We start from the raw sequence: 23472 nt of genomic DNA, 5'->3' as shown, positions 1-23472 counted from the left end.
GTCCCTCTCTCAGAGAACTGCCTCCTCAATCTTTTTTCTTCATGACTCTGCCACCTAATTACTCCACTTTGGGCACTGCCAACCCTTACAGAGGACTCAAGAAGGCATTCCAGTACTGGAACATGACAAGAATCCTGACAGTGGGCCGGGTATTGCACTCATATGGGCTCAGAGGGTGGGCAACGCATTGCACTCAAATTGCACATGAGGGAAACCCTCGGATCTTCCAGGAGGAGGACAATCGGGAACATTGGATCCCTCTTCATAGGAGGCACTGCATGTTACTCTAAAGCACCTAAGGGTTGCCCTCACCGCCATAAGAAACCATGAAAGGGGGACTTGTTCGCACTAGAAGGCACTAGGGATGGCATTTTATCACTCCAATATCCTCTCAGAGGGAGAGTACTATGTATTCATTTAGCAGTTACTTTGTCTGTGATACGTAGCACTGCTATTTGTACCTAGATGGAACCAAGAATGTAAACATTGCTGTTTGTAGAGCTAACCCATTTCTCCCCTCACACACCGCACCTTCGTAACTTAGAGGAAGGCAAGGGCTCGTTGCACACACCCTGCACTCACATACAACACAAAAACTATTGCACAACACCTCTGCCATAGGAATCAAGCTACCTTTAACGACAATAATTCGAACTATAGCTTCCCACATAATCCCCTAACTCCTTAAACACAACCCACCCCAGCAGTTTAAAGTTTACCTCTGCCTCACCCATCCACACCCATTCAGACATGGGTGGCTAGCAGGGTCTTGGCTACCCTCACATAACTTCAATGGCTGAAATGCACACACGCATAGTAGTCCTCCAATTTCTCTCAATCTTGGACTCTGGTCCCTCAGAGGGTGTTCAACCAACATCGCATTGGGACTATTAATGTGCTGAAAGGTGCTATATAAATGCCAAAATGAATGAATGAAATGATAAATTACAGTTCTGGACATAGCATTAATCTTTTCTGAATTCTGAGTAATTCTCCCATGTATCATTCACACTTGCTCCGAATTCAAAAATAATATAGCGGCCACCAAGTGCTTATTCAGTTCTCCTAGTTACAAATTAGCCAATAACTACACTTTTTGCACCATGGAAATTCCTTCAGCTTCACGCAGATGACACACAAATATACTCATCCACCTCCCAAACTCCACATCCTCAAAAGTTGTCTCTGCCCCGTCACCACCTCGATGGCGACCCACTTGCTCAAGTTCATCCCTTCCAAAAAAGGAATACCTCCTTATCTGATTCCCGCAGACAAAAACCTAAACTACCCCCTGGATCAAAGAACTCACCACAAACAACCCACACACATCCCTCTCCGCACCTGTCAAATCCCTTGACTTCACCATCAACCACCACCTTTCCTTCACACACTACACACCTGCTGTCACCAAAACGTGCAATCTACAGCTACATCACAAAACTGATGCCAACAAAACATGCCAACTACAACTACCCTCTTACGTAAGATCAGGCGCATCCTTCCTCCTGATCATTTCTGCACCTCAGTCCATGCACTAGTTCTCTCCAAGATTGACTATGGGAATGCTCTCCTCACTGGACTCCCCAGCAGCACCCGTGCCGCAATGCAAGCCATACAAAACACACCTGCCTCACACATCTTCCACCTACCCAAACATTCACACATACCCCCAGCTCTTGCACAGCCACACTGGTTCCATGTACCCCAACTGAATTGTCTTCAAAGGACACTGCATTGTTTTCAAAGCCATCCACCACAAAACTCCAGACAAGCAAGGCAGCATCTCCTACACATTCCATTATGCAAACTAATATGCACACAAAAGCAAGCATTTACCCACTGGGCACCCAGGATCTGGAACACACTACCTCTTCACACATGCACTGCACCCTCCATCACCACTTTCAGAAACAGCTTCAAAACGTACCTGTTGTCCCACACATAACCCCACCCCGCCACCTCCCCTGCTACCAGTTTCTTTCCTGATCTTTCTATCCTATCCTGACATTTTTTTTGTAACTTCTGTTTCACCTGCCACCTTGTCAACCATTGAACCTTGTAAGGCGCTCCGAGAACCTCTCGGTAGGGCCAAGCGGTAACACAAATTCTAATAAATAAATGAATAAATTATATGTTTGCCTGTCGGTTTATCAAGTTGTCACAACAGCCGCTCCCTCCCGATCCTTGAAGGAAGACAAGGGAAGTGGGTAACATGGCCAAAGTAGACAGCCATTTTTCCAATGTATCCAACTGCCAAAGACTACATCAACTGTCAAAGTGCTTGCACTAATGCCAAGAATTGTCATAACATGCCCGGAAACTTTCCCAATTGCCATGGATTACTAACATCTGCCAAGGGATTAACCCAAAGCCAAGGATGTCCACCAAAAGCATGGTAACATGCTCCATTGCTATGGATTGCCATCAACTGGCCAGGTAGTAGTGCAATTGCCAATGACCACCATACGAATCCCAGAAACTGGCCTCATCCACCAGAATTGTCATCAACTGCCCAGTCACTGGCCCCATTTCCAAGGACTGTCAATGAATGCTCCGGAACGTTCACCATTGCCAAGAGTTGCCATCAACTGCCTAGGTACTTGCTCTACTGCCAATAATTGACATCAGAAGCCTAGTTACTCGACCCATTGACAAAGATTGCCATTAAATTACCAGGAACATACCCTCTTGCCATGGATTGTGTAGTATGCCTAACGCATTTATAATCATTACTGTGCTTCTGCACTTATAATCATTACCAGAATGTTGTGCAAGTCATGGAATGTGAAGAACCTACAGGTTCTAGGTTTGTCAGTTGAACTGGACTTTCAGGATGGGAGCTAGACCTGGGGGGATGCCATTCTACTGCTCTCCTGTTTCCCAGCTACACTATACCCTGTAACACATAGACCAAGTTTCCTTTTTACAAATCCCTCTCTCCTGCCTCATTCATGGTCCCAGCGTGACTTACCTGAAGGAGATGACACCTCATTTGCCAACATATATGAGGAACTATCCCATAACCAAGGATTTCCTTCCAATGCCTGGGAACGTGGTCCATTCACAAGGATTGACATCAGCTGCCCAGGTACTAGTGCCATTGCCAAGGACTGCCATAAAATGTCCAGAAGCTTGCCCCATCACCAATGATTGCCGTTAACTGCCCAGTGTCTTGCCCAACTGCCAAGGATTGTTAGTGAATGCTTAGGAACTTTCATCATTGCCAAGGTTTTCCTTAACTTCCAATGTACATGCACTACTGCCAATTATTGACATCAAATGCCCTGATGCCTAGGGGTGCCATCAAATGTACAGAAACATAACCTTGTGCATAGGTTGCCAACATCTGCCCAGCAATTACCCCATAAACAACGATTTCCATCAAATGCCTTTGGAACTTCTTCCATTCCCAAGGATTGTCATCAGCTGTCCAGGCACTCATGTCATTGCCAAGGGATGCCATCAAATGAACCGAAGCTGGCCCCATCTGCAACAATCATTATCAAAGGTTTTCCTTGAATGCTCGGGTTCATGTTCAAAAAGCCAAGGAATGTCAACTACTGCCAAGATACATCCCCCATTGCCACTGCTTGCGATCACCTACCCAGCTGCTTGCTACATTGGCAAGAACATCATGAACTGCTACTTCCTGGTATAGATTGTCATCAACTATCCAGGCATGCCCCGCTTCCACCTCACATGGCTTTTGTTTCCTTGAATGTGGTGTGCTTGAGAAGAGCTCAGCCTCACTTTGCCTTTCTCGTGTGGCTGGCAATGAAGAGGAGCCAGAAGCAGGAGAAGAGCACAGCATTTCTGAACTCTTCACCCAGGATTTGCTCCTCTTCAATGATGGCCGTGAGAGAACAATGCAGCTTTACTGCACTCTTCTCCCATGCAATGGAACTGCCTAGATGCCAGTCACTGAAGTAAAGTTCAGCGGTTCACCAGCAACATTCATGAAAAGGCATCTGTACTCTCCAGGCCCCAGCCAGAGCTCACCCTTCCTCTCCTCCTGCCCTGCTGCCACTGTTATTGGCAGCCCAAATGGTGAGGTAGGCAGTGATGCTCCATCACAACTATAGGATGAGTCCCTTGCTCCCCCACCTCCACACTGCCAAAGACTGTGGGAGCAGGGAATCAGACCTGGCAAGAGACCTCTTTCTTTCCCTCCTCTTATGACTTACGCAGCAAGAGAAAACACTCTGAAGGCAGGGATAGGAAAGGCTTGCTATTGTCGTCACTTTCCGTGGTGTCATGGAAAGAGAAGAGAGACCTCAGGCTCGTCTCCTTGCAATACAACACAAACACTGATTAGCGGTCTGGTGTTTGTCTGGCCAAGAGATATGAAAGTAGCATGTTACTGATGGGAACACAAAATAACGACATGTGAACTTGCCAATGAAGGCCACAGTCCATAGTTTATATATAGTAAAGGCTGTGATTACTAGATGAGCCAAAACCAACTAGTCTTTCTGGTGCGCTCTTTTGATTGCTAACAAAATTGTCAGAATGTTTACAGGTTCACTCAGTTGTTTTCTTTTTAAAAAATGGTGATGGTGTAAGGATCTATGATTATGGACATGGCATATTCGGTTTTGGAACAGTGGAGGAAGGCAGTTGTAAGGTGCAGTGGGAATAGTTGGGACAGACGGTGGAGGGCGCACATAAGAGTTATGGTGCTATGCAGTTTGGATGGGTCAGAGGGGTGAAAGAGTGGGTCAGGTTCTTATAGAATGGGGATAACCCCCTTGTGGGCAATTGGTGGATGCTTTAGAGGGAGGATGAAGGGATGAGACTAAATGTGAGAGGAAGGGAAATGGTGAGTTGATATGAGAGTGAAATCATGGGTATAGGCCTGCAAAATTGAGGGGGGCTCTGTAAGATGGTGTGGCCTAAAAGAGGGCATGTCCTAATGCGGCAGGTGGCTTAGGTAAGTGCCACCGACCTACGCCAACCATCCTCTCGCAGCAATCATCACCCTCTCGCCTCTAGTGGGAGGGTGATGATCCTTACAATTCTTACATCTAGGGACGCCTAGTGGAGGTCAATGCCACACTTTTTCTTTCTTCATTGTGGTGCCGACCCCCTCCGTGCATCCCTTTAACTAAGAGATGCAGGGATCATGACCCTCACACCAATCACAGTTTAGTATTCCAGGGGAGGATGGCAAGGGCATGAACCAATGGTAATCCCACGGCTAATGGTTCTTGGGGATGGGACAGGCCAGCCACTTGACATGCAAGGACCAGTAGAATATCAACTATAGGCTCCTCTATAGTTGGTAGGAACTCTCAGTGACCAATCACCCATGATTATAAGTTTTTAGGGGATGCTGGAAAACCGGCCTGCGCGCCCCGGAACCCCGAGCTGTACCTGAATTCTTCTGTGTTTGTGTACTGATCCATGTTGGTTTTATTTGCAATAAACCAAACTTTGTACTTACCGCCTGACTGAGTCCTCTGTTTATTCTGGGGAGGGTGTTATGCCTCCAAGTCCACGGATCCCCAGCATCGCTCTGGCATACCTGGGAGTCCAAAAAAACAATGGTGGGAACCTCCAAACCCGGCACCTAGAGGTAAAACAATACATATGAAACAGGTGGTGGTGCCGGAAACACGAGAGCAACTGAAGAACAAAGGCAAAGGGTATTACATCAAAAATTCATTTTATTTTGTTATAAAAAGTCTTTAATTCATTCATTTTGTAAAACACATCCTATATAACAGACATTCATGCATTCATTCATACTAATACAGCTCAATACAGCTCTAAAAATAGTGCATTTACATTTACATTTTTTAAAGGGAAATGTGAAGAAAGTGCAACAACTGTTCCATTGTTAGGATAAAAAATACGCTTTCTAAAAAAACAATTAATGGGATCAAAAGCAAACAGATACAAATTCTGTGTAATGGAAATGTCAACAACACTTCCAGTGTTCAATGATAATGGTTCATTCCAGACAAAAGTTGTGACTTTTGGCTGGAATGAACCATTATCATTCATTTTGTGTTTTACAAAATGAATTAATTAAAGACTTTTTTACAATCTATAACAAAATAAAATGAATTTTTGATGTAATACCCTTTGCCTTGTTCTTCAGTTGCTCTCGTGTTTCCGGCACCACCACCTGTTTCATATACCTGGGAGTCCAACCTAACACCAGATCAAACGGCTCGGCAAGGTTAGTGTGCAGCTAAGAGTGATGCCGATGTGGAATACTCGAAGATGAAGTTAGGGGCGAATACTAGTGAAAGTTAACAATTGTTGAACCTTTAGGTGGGAGATCATCCATGCTGCTGGGTATGCAGGGGTGAGGCGGCATCGAGAGTGGTGACAATGAAGGGCACCGGTATGACTAAATGATGCAGCAATCACCATGTTTCTCAAGTGCGACAGGAAGAAGAGGGACCGTGGGAAGCGCGCGCTCATGATAGAAGGGAAGGGTCTCAGGGTTTCCGCATTGGTAATCACATCTTTGTTTAGTGGTAGTACCTTCTTGCAAAGGGAGATGCTTGTGCCACTTCAGTAAATATACTTGGTGTCATCATTGCACAATTCCGGAGTCAGCACAAACCATACAATCATCGCAAATACAGGTTTGCCAGAGCCAAGAGCACAGCTAAGCCGCCATATAAATTAAAGAGGAGTATCACTGGTGTCCTTCCTGTGCCCTCCCCTCCTGGGCAGAAGAGGCCGCAGGTTCTTAGTTCCTGGCGATGGAAATGTAGCATTTCCTCAGGCCGTCGGCATTTCCGGTTCTTGTTATAGATTGCACTCGGGTGGGCCTTCAATGCTGCATATCCAGTGAGCTCCCGGCAGATGTGGAATGAATGCCACAATTACAGGCGCGGAAGAGAGAGACTCAGAACATCCTTGGGGTGGAGACCAGAGCTTAAAATAACTAAGACTGATCTCACGCGGACCCGCCCTTTTCCCCATCCTGTCTCCCGCCCTGTGCGTCTCTCCAAAGTGTCTAATTTCCAGACCGTCCCCACAATGCCGCGCTCTGCACACTGTCAGTAAAGGAGGGACTGCTGTGGCTTTTCCTGAGCAAATATATCTCTGTACAAAATAGAAACAAAACTGAACTGTCACCTCCGATCTGTTTATTGACATTTTTAAGTGCTCATCTGGCCTCGGCATGGCCTCGTGGCGCATACGTTGGATGATTGCTCAGCGTTGCACCTTTCTGTGATTTTAGGGGGACCACAGCCCGACGGCTCATAACTAAAGGCCCGCATATTTTTACAATTCCCAGCATAACAAACATAACATAACGTTGAATAGCAAAGCATAACCCCGTGATATAACATACCCTGGAATAATAAAGCGTGACCTGGCATAAGAAAACATAGTGTATCAAAATAGCATAGCACACCATAGCATGGCAACAAAAAGATAGCATACAGTAATACAGCACGATGGGATAGTGACATATTACAACACAGCAAGACCCAGCAGCATCACACATTACAATTGCCTATCAGACCAACTTCACATAGGACAACATTATAGCACAACAGCATAGCATGAAAAAGCACCATCGGTAACCGTGAGTCCATGCATACAAGATGGGCACATTGCAATGTGTTATAGAGCTGTAACTGTATTGGTGACCGTGTTTGTTACATGCGTGTCACTGCAGAGGTCTCTGTGTGTTATAAGTCACAGTCTTGTATGATAGGCACGCATCTCATCATTGTGTTTCATAGGTATGGCACATGCACTGCACAGTTGGCTGTGCATGTTGAGGCTATGTTATGTCAATGTTACTGCACACGAAGGGGTACATGAAAGAAGTATGTCTACATGCGGTTGTGTGTGCGTTTTTAATAGTTAAATGCATAGAGACGTGTGTTTGTTGAAGTAATGATGTAGATGTTTTGTACAGTGCTGCAGGCCACTTGAAGCTCATTCAATGCGCCTTACTTTTCCTCCTTGTAGACTGTGTCACGTGGAAGTCTGGCCTATGCTGCATGGGCACTGCGATTCTCTGATTGGCCGACGGATTATGTAAACAGAGCTGGAATTCCATCACGGTAGATGAACCGGCAAAACCCCTGCAGTGGCCTCGATTTTATCATTTGTGTAGATGTTTTGTAAAGCGCCGAGGCGCCACTTTGCACCACTAAAAAAGTAAAGTTTGACCGCGTCACCAGAAAGCAGATGCTATTAACATGTTCCAGTGCTGTGCTGAGCTGTGGCCAATGCGTTCTCGTGGCTTGCAGAAGCAATCTGAAAAGCCAGAGCAACAACCGAATAGCAAACACACAAACACATAGACATACACACAGTAACAGCCATCAGCCCTAGCCAGGAATGTCAATCGTGAGGGATCATGGGAGTTGAAGGCCAAAACACAATAAGAGAGCTGCAGGTTGCAGACCATCACTCTTGAGGGATTGGGCCATTAAAATATCAGTGTGCGCCTATCCCTGTGCCCCCTCTGGCTCCAGCCAGAGGTGTTATTCTCTCCATGGCTGGATTATAAAAACAAGTATTAAGAAATACCTCAGGCTGTCTAAACCTGTGATAGAAGGTCCAGGATCCTCCTCCTTGATAGCAGGTACGTGTTCAAATACAGTCCAGGGGAGATTGGGCTTTCCTCTAGAAGAAATGGCAAAAATCCCAAATGAAACAGGATCCATTAATGGATGACGTAAAGAAAAAGAACAGGAGGCAAACGATTCCCCCTCCTGCAGTAAAGCCCTCCAGGGAAAAACACCACACCTCGAATGGAGGTACCAGCAGAGGCGCAGCCAGGATTGTCTAACAAGTGGGGTCTGAAGATAATGGAGTTGGGCCCACCGCGGTGAGATTAACATCTGTAAAGGCCCGACAGCGCTGCTGAGAGGGCATTTACAGATTTTGGGTGGGCCTTGCCCGCTCAGGCCCTACCCTGTCTATGCCACTGGGTACCACATCATGAAAACGACCCACAACAACAGAGGTCCTCTTACTTCACTAAGCAGGAAGTCTATAGAAATATAACCACATGGGAACCCTGAAGAAGGCGTGAGTGGGATGTGCTGGGAGCAGACACACCACTTCCTGTGCACAGCAATTGGGCAAAGGAGCACCAAGTTGTCCACATGTACCATTACAACCATAACGTCGAAACCCGTGTTGGTTGCATTGTGGGTTATGTTTTCACACACAATTACTATTAAAAGGATGGATGTAGTAAGTGTGTGATACATTCCACTGCAGAATCACAAAAAAGTGGAAATATAATGACATCTTCATCACCCCATTTAAGAAGTGAATAAATAACAATTATTCTTGATTGTTTACAACTGAGTTCTAGTCATTTATGCTTATATGTTTTGAACCTGATTCTGCTTTGTAAAATTGATATAGTGAATCGAGTGTTCATATAATTTACGTGTTAAAATAGAACATGTTGGGGGCTTGGCCAATATGGCGGAGTGAACAGACGTTCCATTATATCTCACTCCGAACCCTAGCACCGAACGCTCTGTTATGCCCGTTTCATGAGCCCAGGTTGCAGTGTTCAGAGCGCTTTGACCCGCGCAGAGCGCGTGAGGTTTGAGGTGCGCCCGAGAGGCTTCTGCGGCACGACCCTGAGGCTTAATGTGACCGATCAAGGTGATGTCCACAATGATGAAAATGGCGCCGAGCCATCTGTTCTGAGGGAGAGCCGCAAAGGATCAGAGGAGTGTAATAGCAGCAGAGATCCGATGGGCACCCGGAGGATATAAGAGGTCCTGATTGAGAAGAGGCGCTGCTGCCATGGACATGGAACAGACTTCAGCAACGCATACCAAGGTTGATGGGAGAAACAGGGGGATCGGAGATGGGTGGAGAGACCCCATAGTACCATCTACCCTACACCAGCTCTACCAAGCTAAGTGACTCCTTGCATTTTTGCAAAACTGCAGTTGTTTACAATGCTGACATGGTGACTGGCCAGGGCCTGCTCTCTTAGTGCCCTGAGGGGCCCCGAGGATTGAGAGCGGAGCCTCAGTGAGTTGGAGATATATTGGCCACAAAAGAAATAATGTCGAAACCTGCCAGAAGGCAAAAGCGGCAAAAGAGGTGGGCATGCAGGCCTTTCTCACTTCACCTGCAAAACAAACCTCCACTCTGAAGAAAACCCTGGAGAAAGATGTTCAGAGAGATGAGGATGCAGTGTAGGCTGTGTCTGCTACAGCTCCTCCCACAGCCGAAATCCTGCTGTGCTCCTTAAAGTCGTTGAAGCACGGTTTTAGAGACTCACTTCACTCAGAAATGTCATCATTGAGGAAGTAAATGCTGGATTCCATTGGTGAGAATAAAAGATACATTGCGAGTCTAGGGGTCCGGGTTGACCATAATGAGAGAAGCTTCACTCAGATCGAGACCGACCATCCCACGGTGAACGAGACACTGGCATCGCTGAGAGAAATCACTGAAATGTTCCAAATGAAGTGTGATGACTTAGAAAATAAGGCCAGGAGGGATAAATATATGCCCACCATAGTTGACCCAGATCAATCTGGTTTTATTCTGGGTAGGGGAACTGTGGATAATATACAAGTATTACACTTAGGGGATAAGGCGGGGAGGAACCCTGTTCATTCAATTCTCTTGGCACTTGACAAGGAGAAATCATTGAACAGAGTGGACTGGCGATTCCTTAAGGCCACCCTACAAAAGTATAATTTTGTAAATAGGAATGATGAATATATTAGCCAATTACAAACGGCCTACCTCGAGACTCATGGTCAATGAGGACCTCACTGCACCAATTAACTGAGCCAGAGGTACTAGGCAGGGATGCCCCCTTTCTCTGATTTTATTTGCTCTAGTCATGGAACCATTTGCTGCATATATACGATCGAACAAGGAAATCTCTGGCATTGTGTTTGGGAGCAAGCATCATACAATTAACCTATTTGCAAATTATTATACTATCAATAACAAACCCCCAGTCCTCTGTCATGGCTATAGAAAAAGATACCCACTGTTTTTGACTGGTTTCTGGCTTCAAAATAAATCATTAGAAATCTGAAATGATCGGCAATAACATTACCCCGGATCTCAGAACTAGGATGGGATTTCAATTTCCCTATGTTTGGGCTAATAGGTCAGTTCAATATCTAGGTATTAAGCTACATCCTGACCCTAGAGATCTACTTAGGACTAACTACCATCCTTTAATATCAACTATCAAGAAATATTTGAATGACTCGAACACTCTGAAGCTTTCATGGTTTGGGCGGATGGCTATAATTAAATCCCCCCCAGATTGCTTTACGTTTTACAGTCATTTCCTACCCCCAATCGAGTTGACAACCAGTAGGATATGGATATTATTCTAATGTTGATCCCTGTGGTGACAGTATCCTTACGATATGCAATGTCATGTCCATGGAGTGGGGTTGGTGGGAGTTTGTTCACCATTGTTTCCATTCTTGATTTAACTACTTGTCCATTGTGGTGATTGTTTCATAAACAAATAAAAAAAGTTTCTTTAAAAAAATTAGAACATGATCTAGAGAAGGGGTCTGCAACCTATGGCTCGCCTGATGTTTTAGACTACAAATCCCATCAGCCCAAGCCAGCACAGTTAAGGGTGAGGGATCATGGGAGCCATAGTCTAAAACCTCTGCAGATTCACAGGTTGCAGACACAGATATAGAAATAGCTGAGTGGGTTCATGAGCCTATTGCCCAGATTCCAAACACCTCGAAAAATAAAGCAAATAACTATAACAGATGAATTGACCGAATCAGCGAAAGTGAAGCCTCCTGTGGCTATGTTACTAAATTACTGAATCATATCCATCCATATGTATCATTGAAAAACTGATTTTTACTAGCTACAGCTCTGATCAATTCATGCCTTGATTATTGCAACAGCCTGCTGCCAGGGACATCAAAGGCTAATCTTCAGGCTTTGCAAGTTGCTCAAAACGGAGCGGTTAGAGACGTCCATGGTCTTGCCAGGAGGAATCATGTCACAAATGCCAGACGTGATTTCCACTGGCTTCCGATTAGACATTGAGTCATGCATAAGTTGCTCTCTCTTATCTTTAAGTGTTGTTAAGGAGTCCTTCCACCTAGTTTTTTCCTACGCTCCCATGATCCTTCAAAACTTTGACAACTAAGGTATAATCTTAAAACCTTTGGAGGTTCTACATTTGACATTCAAGCTCCATCCCACTGGAATAAACTTCCACGTGAGCTTAGGCAGGCCAACTCCATTAGTGAGTTTTAGAAAAGTGTTAAAACTCACTTGTTCAACCTGGATCCAGACTAGGTCCGTACAGGCCATAGATTAAATCAGACAAGTCCTTCCTTGACTCTCGATAGACACATTTATTTGTTTTGTCTTGTCCTGTCTTGTCCCCTTGTGCGCTTTGAGGCCCACAGGCGAGTATATATTCTATGTGCTTACTCCGGGTATCTTCGAATTCGAATTTGTTGATTTAACTCATACCACACCTGCCGGATGCATTAAATGACCTACATACCCCATTCCTATAGGTGACCACTACTCCCAAAGCGGACTGCTGCTGTTTTTACATGTCCTGAAACAGGCCTTTATAAGGATTGCAAACAGGGCCAACATGATCACCAGTTCCTTAATACCACGACCAATGAATTCCAATTTAATTGTTTGCAGTCTAAATTATGCTTAACGGATCACATATTTTTGCTAGCCCTGGGCTAGTTTGCAAGTAAGACTTTTCCAAGGCTGCATTCATTTTCGCATTTTAAAATTTAAGCATTGGCAACTAGTGTTTTCGCCATGGCATGCATTTCCTCACCACATATAATACACACACACACAGACCTTTCCATTTGTGCATGACCTTGGTGTTGGCATTTTGGTTTCTTTGCAAAGATCTTTCAAATTGAATTAGGATGGGCAAGAGGACTGTTTGCAATGTCTCCCTGTCCTATCAATCCTAACCATTGTTTTCCCTTGTATCCTTCATTGTGTGCTATCATATAGGCAATCATTAGCTCCTTGGTGCTGCATTAATGCTTGTTTTCAAACAGAACAATTCAGTAGTGCCGATTTCATACTTGCCAACCCTACCGATTTAGGCGGTAGGATACCGCTTTTTAAGCAGTCCTACCGCCTACCGATTTTTTGACACCAAATACCGATTTTTTTTTACATTTGTTTTTTTTTTTTTTGCCCACGCCAGCTCGGGTCTTTCAAGGGCTCCCTCGAGCTGGCGTACCGGGAGAATGCCCGGCATGCAGGCTTTTAATGTCAAAGGCACCCACGGCGGTGGGCTAAAGCGCCCCTCCGCCACGGGTGGCTTTGGCAAAAGGCGCCATTAGTCCCCCACCACGCCAGCTTGGGGGAGTTTTTCAAGGACTTCCCCGAGCTGGCGTAGCGGGAGAAGGTGTGGCATGCAGGCTGTTAATGTCAAAGGCACCCACGGCGGTGGGTTAAAAGCGCCCCTCCGCTGCAGGTGCCTTTGGCAAAAGGCGCCATTAGCCCCCCACCACGCCAACTCGGGGGAGTCTTTCAAGGACTTCCCCGAGCTGGCGTAGCGGGAGAAGGCGCTGCATGCAGGCTGTTAATGTCAAAGGCACCCACGGCGGTGGGCTAAAAGCGACGCTCCGCCGCGAGTGCCTTTGGCAAAAAAGGCACCATTAGCCCCCCACCACTCCAACTCGGGGGAGTCTTTCAAGGACTTCCCCGAGCTGGCGTACCGGGAGAATGCCCGGCATGCAGGCTTTTAATGTCAAAGGTACCCACGGCGGTGGGCTAAAGCGCCCCTCCGCCGCGGGTGCCTTTGGCAAAAGGCGCCATTAGTCCCCCACCACGCCAGCTTGGGAGAGTCTTTCAAGGACTTCCCCGAGCTGGCGTAGCGGGAGAAGGCGCAGCATGCATGCCTTTGATGTAAACGGCGCCCTCTGCCGCGAGTGCCTTTCACAAAAGGCGCCATTAGCCCCCCATCACGTCAACTCTGGTGAGTCTTTCAAGGGCCCCCCCGAGCTGGCGTGATGGCAGAATGCGTGGCAGGCGCCTCATTGTCATTGAATGCACCCGCGGCGGCGGGCTCATTCAATGACAATGGGCTGCTGACGCGCCCTATTCCTATCATTACCTCCTCGCCTGACTATTTTTGAAACTTTAAGATTCCTACAGATTTTTGGTCACAGAAGGTTGGCATGTATGCGATTTGAGCGACACAGTTGTACGGAAGCCTGTCAGGATATTCAGAATTTTCCTCGCTCAATGTTAATATAATTGATGTATTAGATACCATTGTTTTTCCCTCTTCAGGAATTACAGATATTTAAGCAACGAATTGTTAGCATGCCAAATGCTTTTGGAGCTGTAATGTCACTTACCCGTAGAGCACTGCTCTCCTGTCCAGGAAGGTAAACAGAGGCACCGGTATGAACTTGTGATGTGGTCCACGATGCATTTCCCTCCATGGAAGCAAGGGTTGGCCGAGCAGAGACTGACTGTAAAATTATGGAAAAAGGCAAATTGCAATACACCTGATCAGGCGACGCATTTTCACAATCAAATATCCAGTTTAACATCGTCTTGCACAGTGTTCTTGATTGGCCTATCAGCGTCCCTCTTGTAGACTGCTCTATACCCTTCCTGACTGGTGAATACAATGGAACGTAGTGACGACAGCATGATATGTTCTTTAGAAACTGAAATGATGCTGTGGATGGCAAAATGTGATGTATGGTTCTCTGAGCAAGACTCATTGAAAATGCAAAATTCAACTGAAAAAAGTTAAAAATTACAAATTGAAGTTCTTTCAATCAGCACTCGCAAGGTGGCATAGTTGAGGCTCCCATCAAATCAGGGAGCTCTAAATCAGCTCCTTACCTTATGTTATTGGCTGTCCTTTTCCAGACCACTTAGCAGTGGGAAGCCGACATATTCCTGGGGGCTCCAGCTTCCTACCACCCCTCCCCTTTCCCTACCACATTTATCCTCACTTCCTGCCTGATCACCCACCACACTGCCCCACATCCACTCCCCTACCCTCTTCAGTCCTGTAGCAGCCACCATGGAAACAGAGAAGAGACTACACCTAGTGTCCTTCTCCTTTTTCCATAGCGTTCGTTTTATATTGGTAGACTTCAAAGCTTTGGAAACACCATTTCACAACAAAAAAACGATCTATTGCCAGAAAGCATGTTGGGGATATAACCACTTTACCACACGTGATGGCTCCATGGCCTGCACCTTTGGCCATCGGCTACTACTAAGCAGTGAAGCCACCGACCTTAGTGGTAATTGCTTAAGTAAAACCATGAGATAAGAGAGTGATTAAAGGACCTCATTTCAGTTATACTACTAAGGCATCTCATGGAAAATGCCTCTTGTGCTTAGGCAAATAGTCCAGAGTTGCAGTCCTACAGTAAAGCTCTTTTTGGAAAACTGGATTCAAAAACTGCAATTATAAGGAGTCGGTTTTGCCGGTTCAGAACCTTCCTATACTTGAGGAATTTGTTTTTGTGCTCAATATGAATATTTCAATAACGCAATCAAGAGGCAGCAGTGACAGTGATTTGGTCCTGTGCAGAATTATGAACAGAATCCCAAGGTACTGGCATTCTTCATTTCACATTTTATTGCCAAGACTTAGGTCCGCGAACGTGATGTGTTACTTGCTCTTCAGAAAATAAACTTGTATCCGCAACAAGTGTATGCAGAGGTGTGGTAGGGAATCCTGTAACATGCTCTAGAAGCAAAAACTTTACATCTAAGAATCATTATTAAACAGGCTGCAGTAAAATAGTTTGAAAGGACCACCGAGGGATCACGACTCGTTAGCAGTCCTGTGCGTAGAACAGTGCAACAGACAGGCCAATGTTGCTCAGAACCAAAGTGTACATTTCTGCTTGACCGATAGATAGAGGTGTGAGATAGTGTAGAAGGCTTAGAAGAAGTGGCGCGTGCCTCTTGTAATGATACGACTTCGGAGCTTCATTCACCCAGAATGGCTGCGATGGATAAACCTGGACAACTAATCAAGGAACTACAACATAACGGTGCACCCCGGGGGTTGGATTTTAGTAGTTTGATTATGTTGCATTTAAATAGGACCCCCCATCTTTTCATAAAATCGAGAAACTGTAGGTAAGCCCTTCTGAAAAGCTGTCCTCAAAAGAAGGAGCTGGCACTTTGGGCTAAGGTGATTTTCTCTAAGAAGATATGATATGATATGATATATGATAAATCATAAATACGGTTCAGAATAAGTAATCGAAGACTATCCCCCATCCCATAACAAGAACTTAATGAGAAAGCAACGCTAGGCTCTATGAATTCCTTGACACTGCACACAGTCCTTTTACTGGCCTCCACAAGGAAATCCCCTCTGGATCTGTCCACTGCCTAGAGTTTGACCTACAATCGTGTTCTGGACCTTCACAATTTGCTCTTGCTTCAAACATCGCCTTAAGTCTAACCTCACTTTCTGCCTAGAGCAGTCAATGTGTTTGCTATTGCTGGATGGTGCTGTGCTTCTCCTCCTTGATGTGTTCCTATTCCGCAACCAAAGGCACCATCTTTCTCTAATAGTATTGTCTAACCTTTGTTGCTTCCATGCACAAGAGGAGACAGCAGGTATATTTCCTTTTTGTAATTTGACGCCATTATTTCAGCATATGTCAGGATATGTAATTTATTGTAGTTGTCATTTGTACAGCGCCTTTTCCCATTGGCATGGTCTCAAAGAGCTGTAGGTTAAATGCCCTCGGAGGACGGATGGGAAATTCGTCAGAGGTGTTTAGAAAGTGTGTGGGCATTTTAGCCAATATAAAGGTAGGTAGGGGTGGCCAAGTCCCTGCTAGCCACCCATGTCGAGCTGGCATGTGGATGGGTGCTGAGAGGTAGTCTGGAGGGTATGCGAGAACAGGAGAATCCTTATGTGTGCAGCTAGACTGAAATAGTGTACTCCACTGGAGGGTATCTATGGATGGATTCAGTGATGTTGAACTGTCTTCTGCACACCACAGCCCATTCTTGAGGCATGAGTGTATCAATGACAGAGCTGGGTCTTCCCGTGTCAGTTTAGATAGTTCTTCCAGTGGGATTGTGTGTGAGTGGGCTTGATGCACCATATAGTTGTTATACCCCTCAGCACAGTCACTCAAATGGCCCTGGTCCTGTCGCGGATGGTGGAACAGGAAATACGCTGGATTAGCCTCTTTCCCAGGCTTGTGAACGATGTTAAACCTGTACTCATGTAGCCTTAGACCCCATTGAGGAATGCGAGGTGGCATTTGCGCTGATGACTTTCCATATATGGTGATCAGAGCTTGATGGTCAGCAATGATGGTAAACGGCTTCTCATATAGAAACAAATGAAAATGCTCACAGGCCCACACAGCGGCAAGACTCTCTTTTTCAGCCTGATAGTAGCGTTGCTCTGCTTCGTTCAAGCTCTTGATGGCATGGGAGACAATCTTCCATGGTGAGTGATCACTGCCAGAGTGCTGAGCGAGAATGGCACCAAGACGCACAGGGCTGGCGTCAACAGTCAACTCCGATATGATATGCAAACAGCCTTCATGATGTCTCGCCTGATGCAGTCAAATGCAGTCTGGCACAGAGTGTCCAATAAGAACTGTTGGTCTTTCTTCATGAGTACGCGCAGAGGAGTGTTGACAGACGCAAACTCAAGGAGATATCACGTGCAGTAACTCGCAAGGCCAAGGAATGAAAGCACTTGGGCCACATTGGATGGACCTCTGTGAGTGCTCTTATCTTGTCTGGGTCCAGCTCTATCCCTTTGGCTGAAAAGATATGCCCGAAGAACTTCAGGATGGACTTATTAAACTCGCATTCATCTCTATTTAGAGTGAAGTTGGCGTTGTCCAGTGCTCTGCACACCCTCAGAACTGTGATATCATGAGCTTCTTGCGGCTTACCAAAACTAAGTATGCCGTTGCTCTAATTTATACTGTCTGGGATGTGACAAATCACCCTCTGTATTTCTTCTTGGAAAATGTTCATGGCTGATGAAATTCCGAAACTCAATCGTTTGTAACGAAACAGTCCCAAGCGAGTGGTGAACGTTGTGATTTAGCGTGACTCAATTATCTCAATCTGGTGGTATCCCTTCATTAGAACTAGCCGGGAAAAGACAGTTGATACATTACGCAAATGCATCATGTCCGTGATATGCAGCATCTGATGATGCTCTCTGAGAATTGCTTGGTTGGGGATCTTCATGTCTAGGCTAGTCTATCTCTCTGTTAATTGTATTCATGGCCAGACGCTATTGTTTGAGAAACTGATTTTCCTTTATTGACAAATTTTGTTTTATGTTATTCGTAGCTTGTCTTTTGTTTAGCTCTTCTATGTCTACAGGCTCTTTCCACCACTATAGAAATAAATAAAACAAAAAAAAAGAAAACAACCTGATTTGCCTCTCTGGGGGTTTCTTGGGCACTGGGAAATCTAGGGGGTGGGCCAGATGCAGGCTTGATGATGTCTTCTCTTATGATGTTTACAGCCCCTTCTCTATCTGGGGCTGAATGCTGAGAGGTATGCCCCTGTAGTGTTGTGCTTCTGGCCTGATGGAAGGGTCAATATTTAGCTTTATCTATCGTCCTTTGGGCTTGCCTATCCCCTTGAGCAGGAATGGGAAAGTTGCCTATATTCTGGCCATGGGGGTGACATACTTGTCGGCCATGATGCAGTATGAGATATGGATTAGTCCCATCTGAATGGCCAATCTGAAGCTTAGTATACATCCACTGGTGGCTTCTGCAGCAATGATGTGGACCATGATGCTATCAGGTTTGTCTTCATAATGGCACGTGGTGGTGAATGTTCATTTACATAGCAATGGTTCCTTTGCGCCACCGGCGTATATCTCTGTATCCGAGCTTTCTTCAAATGTGGTGGTCTATTCAGTCTCTTGAACACGTCCTCAGGAATCACATTCACGGTCGCGCCCGAGTCTATGATGAAGTCATATGTCTTTCCAAGTATCTTCAACGGTAATGTTAGACTGTGAGCCCTTGCCGTCGGGTTGCCCTGGGCATACAGGTAACCATTGCATTTTTCTGAGCTTGATGATGTGTTATGTTCACTTGTCGACAGGGTTGTTGTCAGTAGGTGAATTAATCAGTTCTTTCCTGTCCTACATGCCTCGGGCATACGGGAGTTCATGGACTTGAAAAAGCACTGTTTGCTGGATACATATTTCTTATCTGCGTGTTTATGTCACTCCTCTCTTGAATGCCAGGTAGGCGATTTGTGCCTCTATGATCTATGGTCCTTTCGGTATGTCCCCCATTCCTTCTGTGTCCTGCACATTTACCTGAAATGGTCTTTGCCCCCACACACTGAGCACTCCTGTCATAGGGCCGGACATGATTCTTCATGGGGAAACTCAAACCCACAGTGGAAACAGTGTTTCTTGTCCTGCTTATCCGCTCTTACCCGAGCAGTATGGGCAGTGGTTTTGTGCACCGTTTGCCCTTTTATGGCCACGCCGGGTGTTATCTGCAGCTTGATCAGCGTCAATACCTGGTGCTCAATTGGTATGGCTGTTCTTGCCAACACCGGAATTTCCGCCAGGGTGTGCATCTTCGGTAACAGTTTCTTCTTGAACGACAGCCCGCGATGATCTGTGAGCGGATTGTCTCCTCATTTGAATAGCGATGAAAGTCACAGTTTCTGACCTTGGATCTCAATCTAGTTACACATGTGTCCATGGATTCACCCTCCGTCTGCATGGTAGTGTGGAAGATATGATGCTCGTAATCAACATTTTTGTGTATTGCGAAGAGTTCATAAAGGATGCGCTTGAGCTTTGGGTAGGAATACTCCACGTCTTCAGGCAGCTCGAGAATGATGCCCGTCCCTTCAGGGCCTGCAGTGAGTGTGAAGAGCCCTTTGATTCGCTTGTCATCTTGTGGACCCAGCGCATCTAGGTATACATCAAATTCCTTAATCTATCTAGCCCATCTGGGCCCTAGATTCAACGTATCTGACATGTCAAAGGGAGCAGTGTTGGTATGGGGAATGAGTTCCCTATTTGTTGTGCTAGTTGCTGTGCTACACCTCCCGGCACAGTCCGTTAGATTGACTATGCCTGGCCAGGTCCTGCCTTTCACCATGAGTTCACCTCCTTATGTGTGGGAAAGTGCCCAAAATTACACAGGGCCTGTCGGCTACTCACAAGAAAATTTCACAAACGGGGTAGTGCGTGTGTGCTCCCCTGCAGAGGCCTCACCTCCTTTGGTCTTGCTTGGCTGTCCACTTAAAAAAGGACTTCTTTCCTCTTCCTTTGAATTTTTTTTTCTAATTTGGGGTGCCTGCCCCTTCTGTATACCCGTTGCTTGTGGGGGGCAGCGTGTCGTGTGGCCTCCCAGGAGCCGCTGCGAGGACCCACTTCTGGGCCTGCTTGCTCGTTTGTGAGGCTGTGTCACCTCCTAGCGGTCTCCCAGCAGATCTGAGAGGGCTCACTCCGCCGGCGTGTCTTTGCTGTGCGCAGCTCTCGACCCTGAGAGGCAGGCAAACCAAGCTGCTCGCTCACCTCAATGAGCTCCCAGCCCCCATCGGCCTGAACTGCAATGTCCCCACACAGACAGGTGCAGGACACGCGGGTTGCTGCCACACCACTCCTTCATCACCAGTTGTTGCATCGGCCTCTGGTCCACCTAGACAAACATATGCCCAGCGCCAACTAAGAGGACATCACACATTGGTGTGCACTGTAGACCTAACTTTATTTTACCAACCCACTCTACCTCGTCGTCTCTGATCAAATGACCAACATGTAGCTCGCATGCTATGTGAGTCCCCAGAACGTTACAATATGGTTTGTTAATTTTGCATTTTATCAATCCAGTCATAATTAAAGGCAGTGTTAGAGGCAGTATCATTCTTCGTGCAATGTGCCCTTTGTTCACATTCACAATATGTCCTTGTGCCTATTATTCAGAGCATACTACCATCTCATGGGATTGAAATCGTTTGCAAACAGCACTCTGGGGCAACACATCTAATCTCTACATATGCTTCAGATCACCAGCTAATTTAATTTAACTGTATCTTCAACATCTGTCATTAACTAACATACATAATCATGTTTATTTACCTGATGTTTGAGAAGTTACTGGTGTGCTTTTTACTGCAGGGCTGGTGTTTGATTTCGTAGCAATTGTAGGCGACATAGAAGGTGGTCTGCCGGCAGAAGGAGTTTTGTAGGAAGCTGAAGATGGCGTGCTCTCTGTTGCAAGCGTAGTACTTTTGGCTGTGCTCGGTGGCAAGTCTGGAGTAGTCATTCCACGGACTTGTGTAATCATTGTATCAGCAGCTTCAGTTAATGAAGTTCTAATGGCGGCCACATAACCTGTAGTGTGGTCTATGCTATGTGACTCAAAGGTTCTGGATACAGTATGGGCAGTTTTCTTTATTGACAACTGTGAAGTAGTGTCTAGATCTGGGAGTTTAGTTGCATATGGTAATGAATTGGTTGCCTGTTCTGGAGTCTCTATGTGGTGTGTCTCTTGAGTAGAACTTATTGTGGGGGCCAGAACTGTTGTGGAGTCCACAAAGGCACCATCCTCAAATGTGATATTGCCCTCTGTAAAACTCTTTGTTACGATTGCTGCTTCTGTCGCTGATATAGGCCTGTTGAAACGTTCTGTTGTAAAGGCCGATGGAGAAGGTAACTGTGTTGATCCCAATGATGGGCTTCCTTCTGTAAGAGGTGGATCATTGTGGCTTCCTGAATCTGTTGACTTGCTACTGTGGTACAAGGTGGATGAGGATTCCACTGTAACAGTGTCCTCTGGATCCTGTGCTGCCACAGGAGAAGGACTTGTTTGAAGACTCTCACCTGGCAGCGATGCAGAAGACGGAGATGAAGATGGAGATAATGATGATGATTCAGGAGACGATGTAGTTGTTGAAAAAGAAGACATTTGCAATGGATGTCGTGAAGAAAGAGATGAAAAGAAAGAAGTTGTTGACAAATTGGGTGGGTCAGCTGAAAAAGAGGAAGGAACTGGATATGGTGACATAGTTAGCACTGGCATAGAAGATGTCACTGGTACAATGGAGGTCATTGTTGGTGGTGATGAGAACATTGGAGGATGAGATGTAGAAAGTGATGATAACTGGTAATATGTGGAGGATGCTGAAGATATAAATGGTGTAGATGGTTCTGAGAAAGATGAGGAAATTGACTCAATTGAAGTGGATGAAATTGGGACAGGCGCTGTAGATGAAGGAGCTGAAGGTGAGGAATTCAACAAAGAGAACATGGAATCTGGTGTTGATCCCAAATTTTCAGCAGTGCCATAATCAGATCTACTGGTCGTCACACCTGAACCCATGGAAGGATCTGCAGTATTTGATCCAGTGTCTGATGGCTTCTGGGAATATTCTACTGGCTCAGAAGACTCAGTCGCGGGATTGTAGGTTTGAGATGAATGAGTTGATGTATTAGAGGAATGTATGAGGAAGCGCTCCCAGGAGGTCCTGCTGAAGTCTGCATCGCCATTAAAGACTCTAGTCTTCTCTCCATCTTCCATAGATGAGGAATCTGGTGAATCGGAGGTTTTGGAAATGTTATAATACACAGAACTCTCTGTGATATCCACAGATGTACTTCCATTTGTTATGGAGAGCAAAGTTCTCTCTCCACCCCTGCTGTACGTTGTGGAGAGGTACATACTGTCAGTGTGAGAAAGCGAAGTCCTTTTGTCGACATCATTGATGCTTACTGGTTGTAAACCATTTCCAGTTTCTGAAAAAAGAAAAGAAAATAATGTCATTTTACTCATGTTTTGAGGTGTCTTGTAATCTATTAAAGCAGCATAGCTTTTAGGTATATAGAGTACAACTGAAATGCAAAATCTGCACCAGAAGTCTTACTCATCGATTTTCATATGTTAAGGATAGATTCAATTTTAAATATATGAAAATAGAACGTGAATAGACAGGTCATTAGTGAAACATTAAACATCCAATAGTTTTAATTATTTAGGACAAAAATAGATAAAAACAAGTATTTAATTCATCGTTTGACAGAAATTCAAACAGTCTGTCATAAAAATAGTGACATATAGCCTGAAAGGCTAACCTTCAATGGGAGCATAGAAAAAAGACAAGCAATGGTGAATCATAGTTTACACTCATTAGTATCTTTAACAATTGATGCTGATGTTGTGACTCTGTTGTTCTACAGAGACATCTAGTCATTCAATTTAAAACATGTGGCATAAAAAGTGTTTTTTTCTATCATGACTAATAATATATTTGTTACAAATTATACTAACAATAAAACACAATCTATCGATGTGTCACAGACATGTCATGTGTACACAATAAAGAATGCCCAGGTCCACTGAGAAGCTGTGAACCAGAGAAAATACTGACGCAGACCTGCATTACATGATATTTAGTTAACTTACCTAAGGACTAACATGGTGTTGAAGACAACATTAACTAGGATGGAGACCAGCAAAGCCCCTTGTACTAGGAGACGGAGAAAGC

The 23472-nt window shown here is 45.4% G+C and overlaps 1 protein-coding gene across 3 annotated transcripts in view; it reads right to left on the bottom strand.

Moving 5' to 3' along the window:
* HEG1 (heart development protein with EGF like domains 1) overlaps positions 1 to 23472 on the bottom strand; it is a 313164-nt gene that overhangs the window by 153911 nt on the left and 135781 nt on the right. For all 3 annotated transcript variants that reach the window (XR_011274749.1, XM_069616645.1, XM_069616646.1), the window contains 2 exons: positions 21068 to 22723; positions 14328 to 14444 (listed from right to left, as the gene is read on the bottom strand). Coding sequence is in view for 2 of the 3 variants with exons in the window: in XM_069616645.1 (XP_069472746.1) it covers positions 14328 to 14444; positions 21068 to 22723 (1773 nt within the window). In the remaining variant the exon portion in view is untranslated. The remainder of the gene's footprint in view (positions 1 to 14327; positions 14445 to 21067; positions 22724 to 23472) is intronic.

Source organism: Ambystoma mexicanum, chromosome 9 (assembly GCF_040938575.1).
Source record: "Ambystoma mexicanum isolate Mex_15411 chromosome 9, UKY_AmexF1_1, whole genome shotgun sequence".
Classification (NCBI taxonomy): Eukaryota; Metazoa; Chordata; class Amphibia; order Caudata; family Ambystomatidae; genus Ambystoma; species Ambystoma mexicanum.
This window is presented reverse-complemented; position numbering and strand designations above follow the sequence as displayed.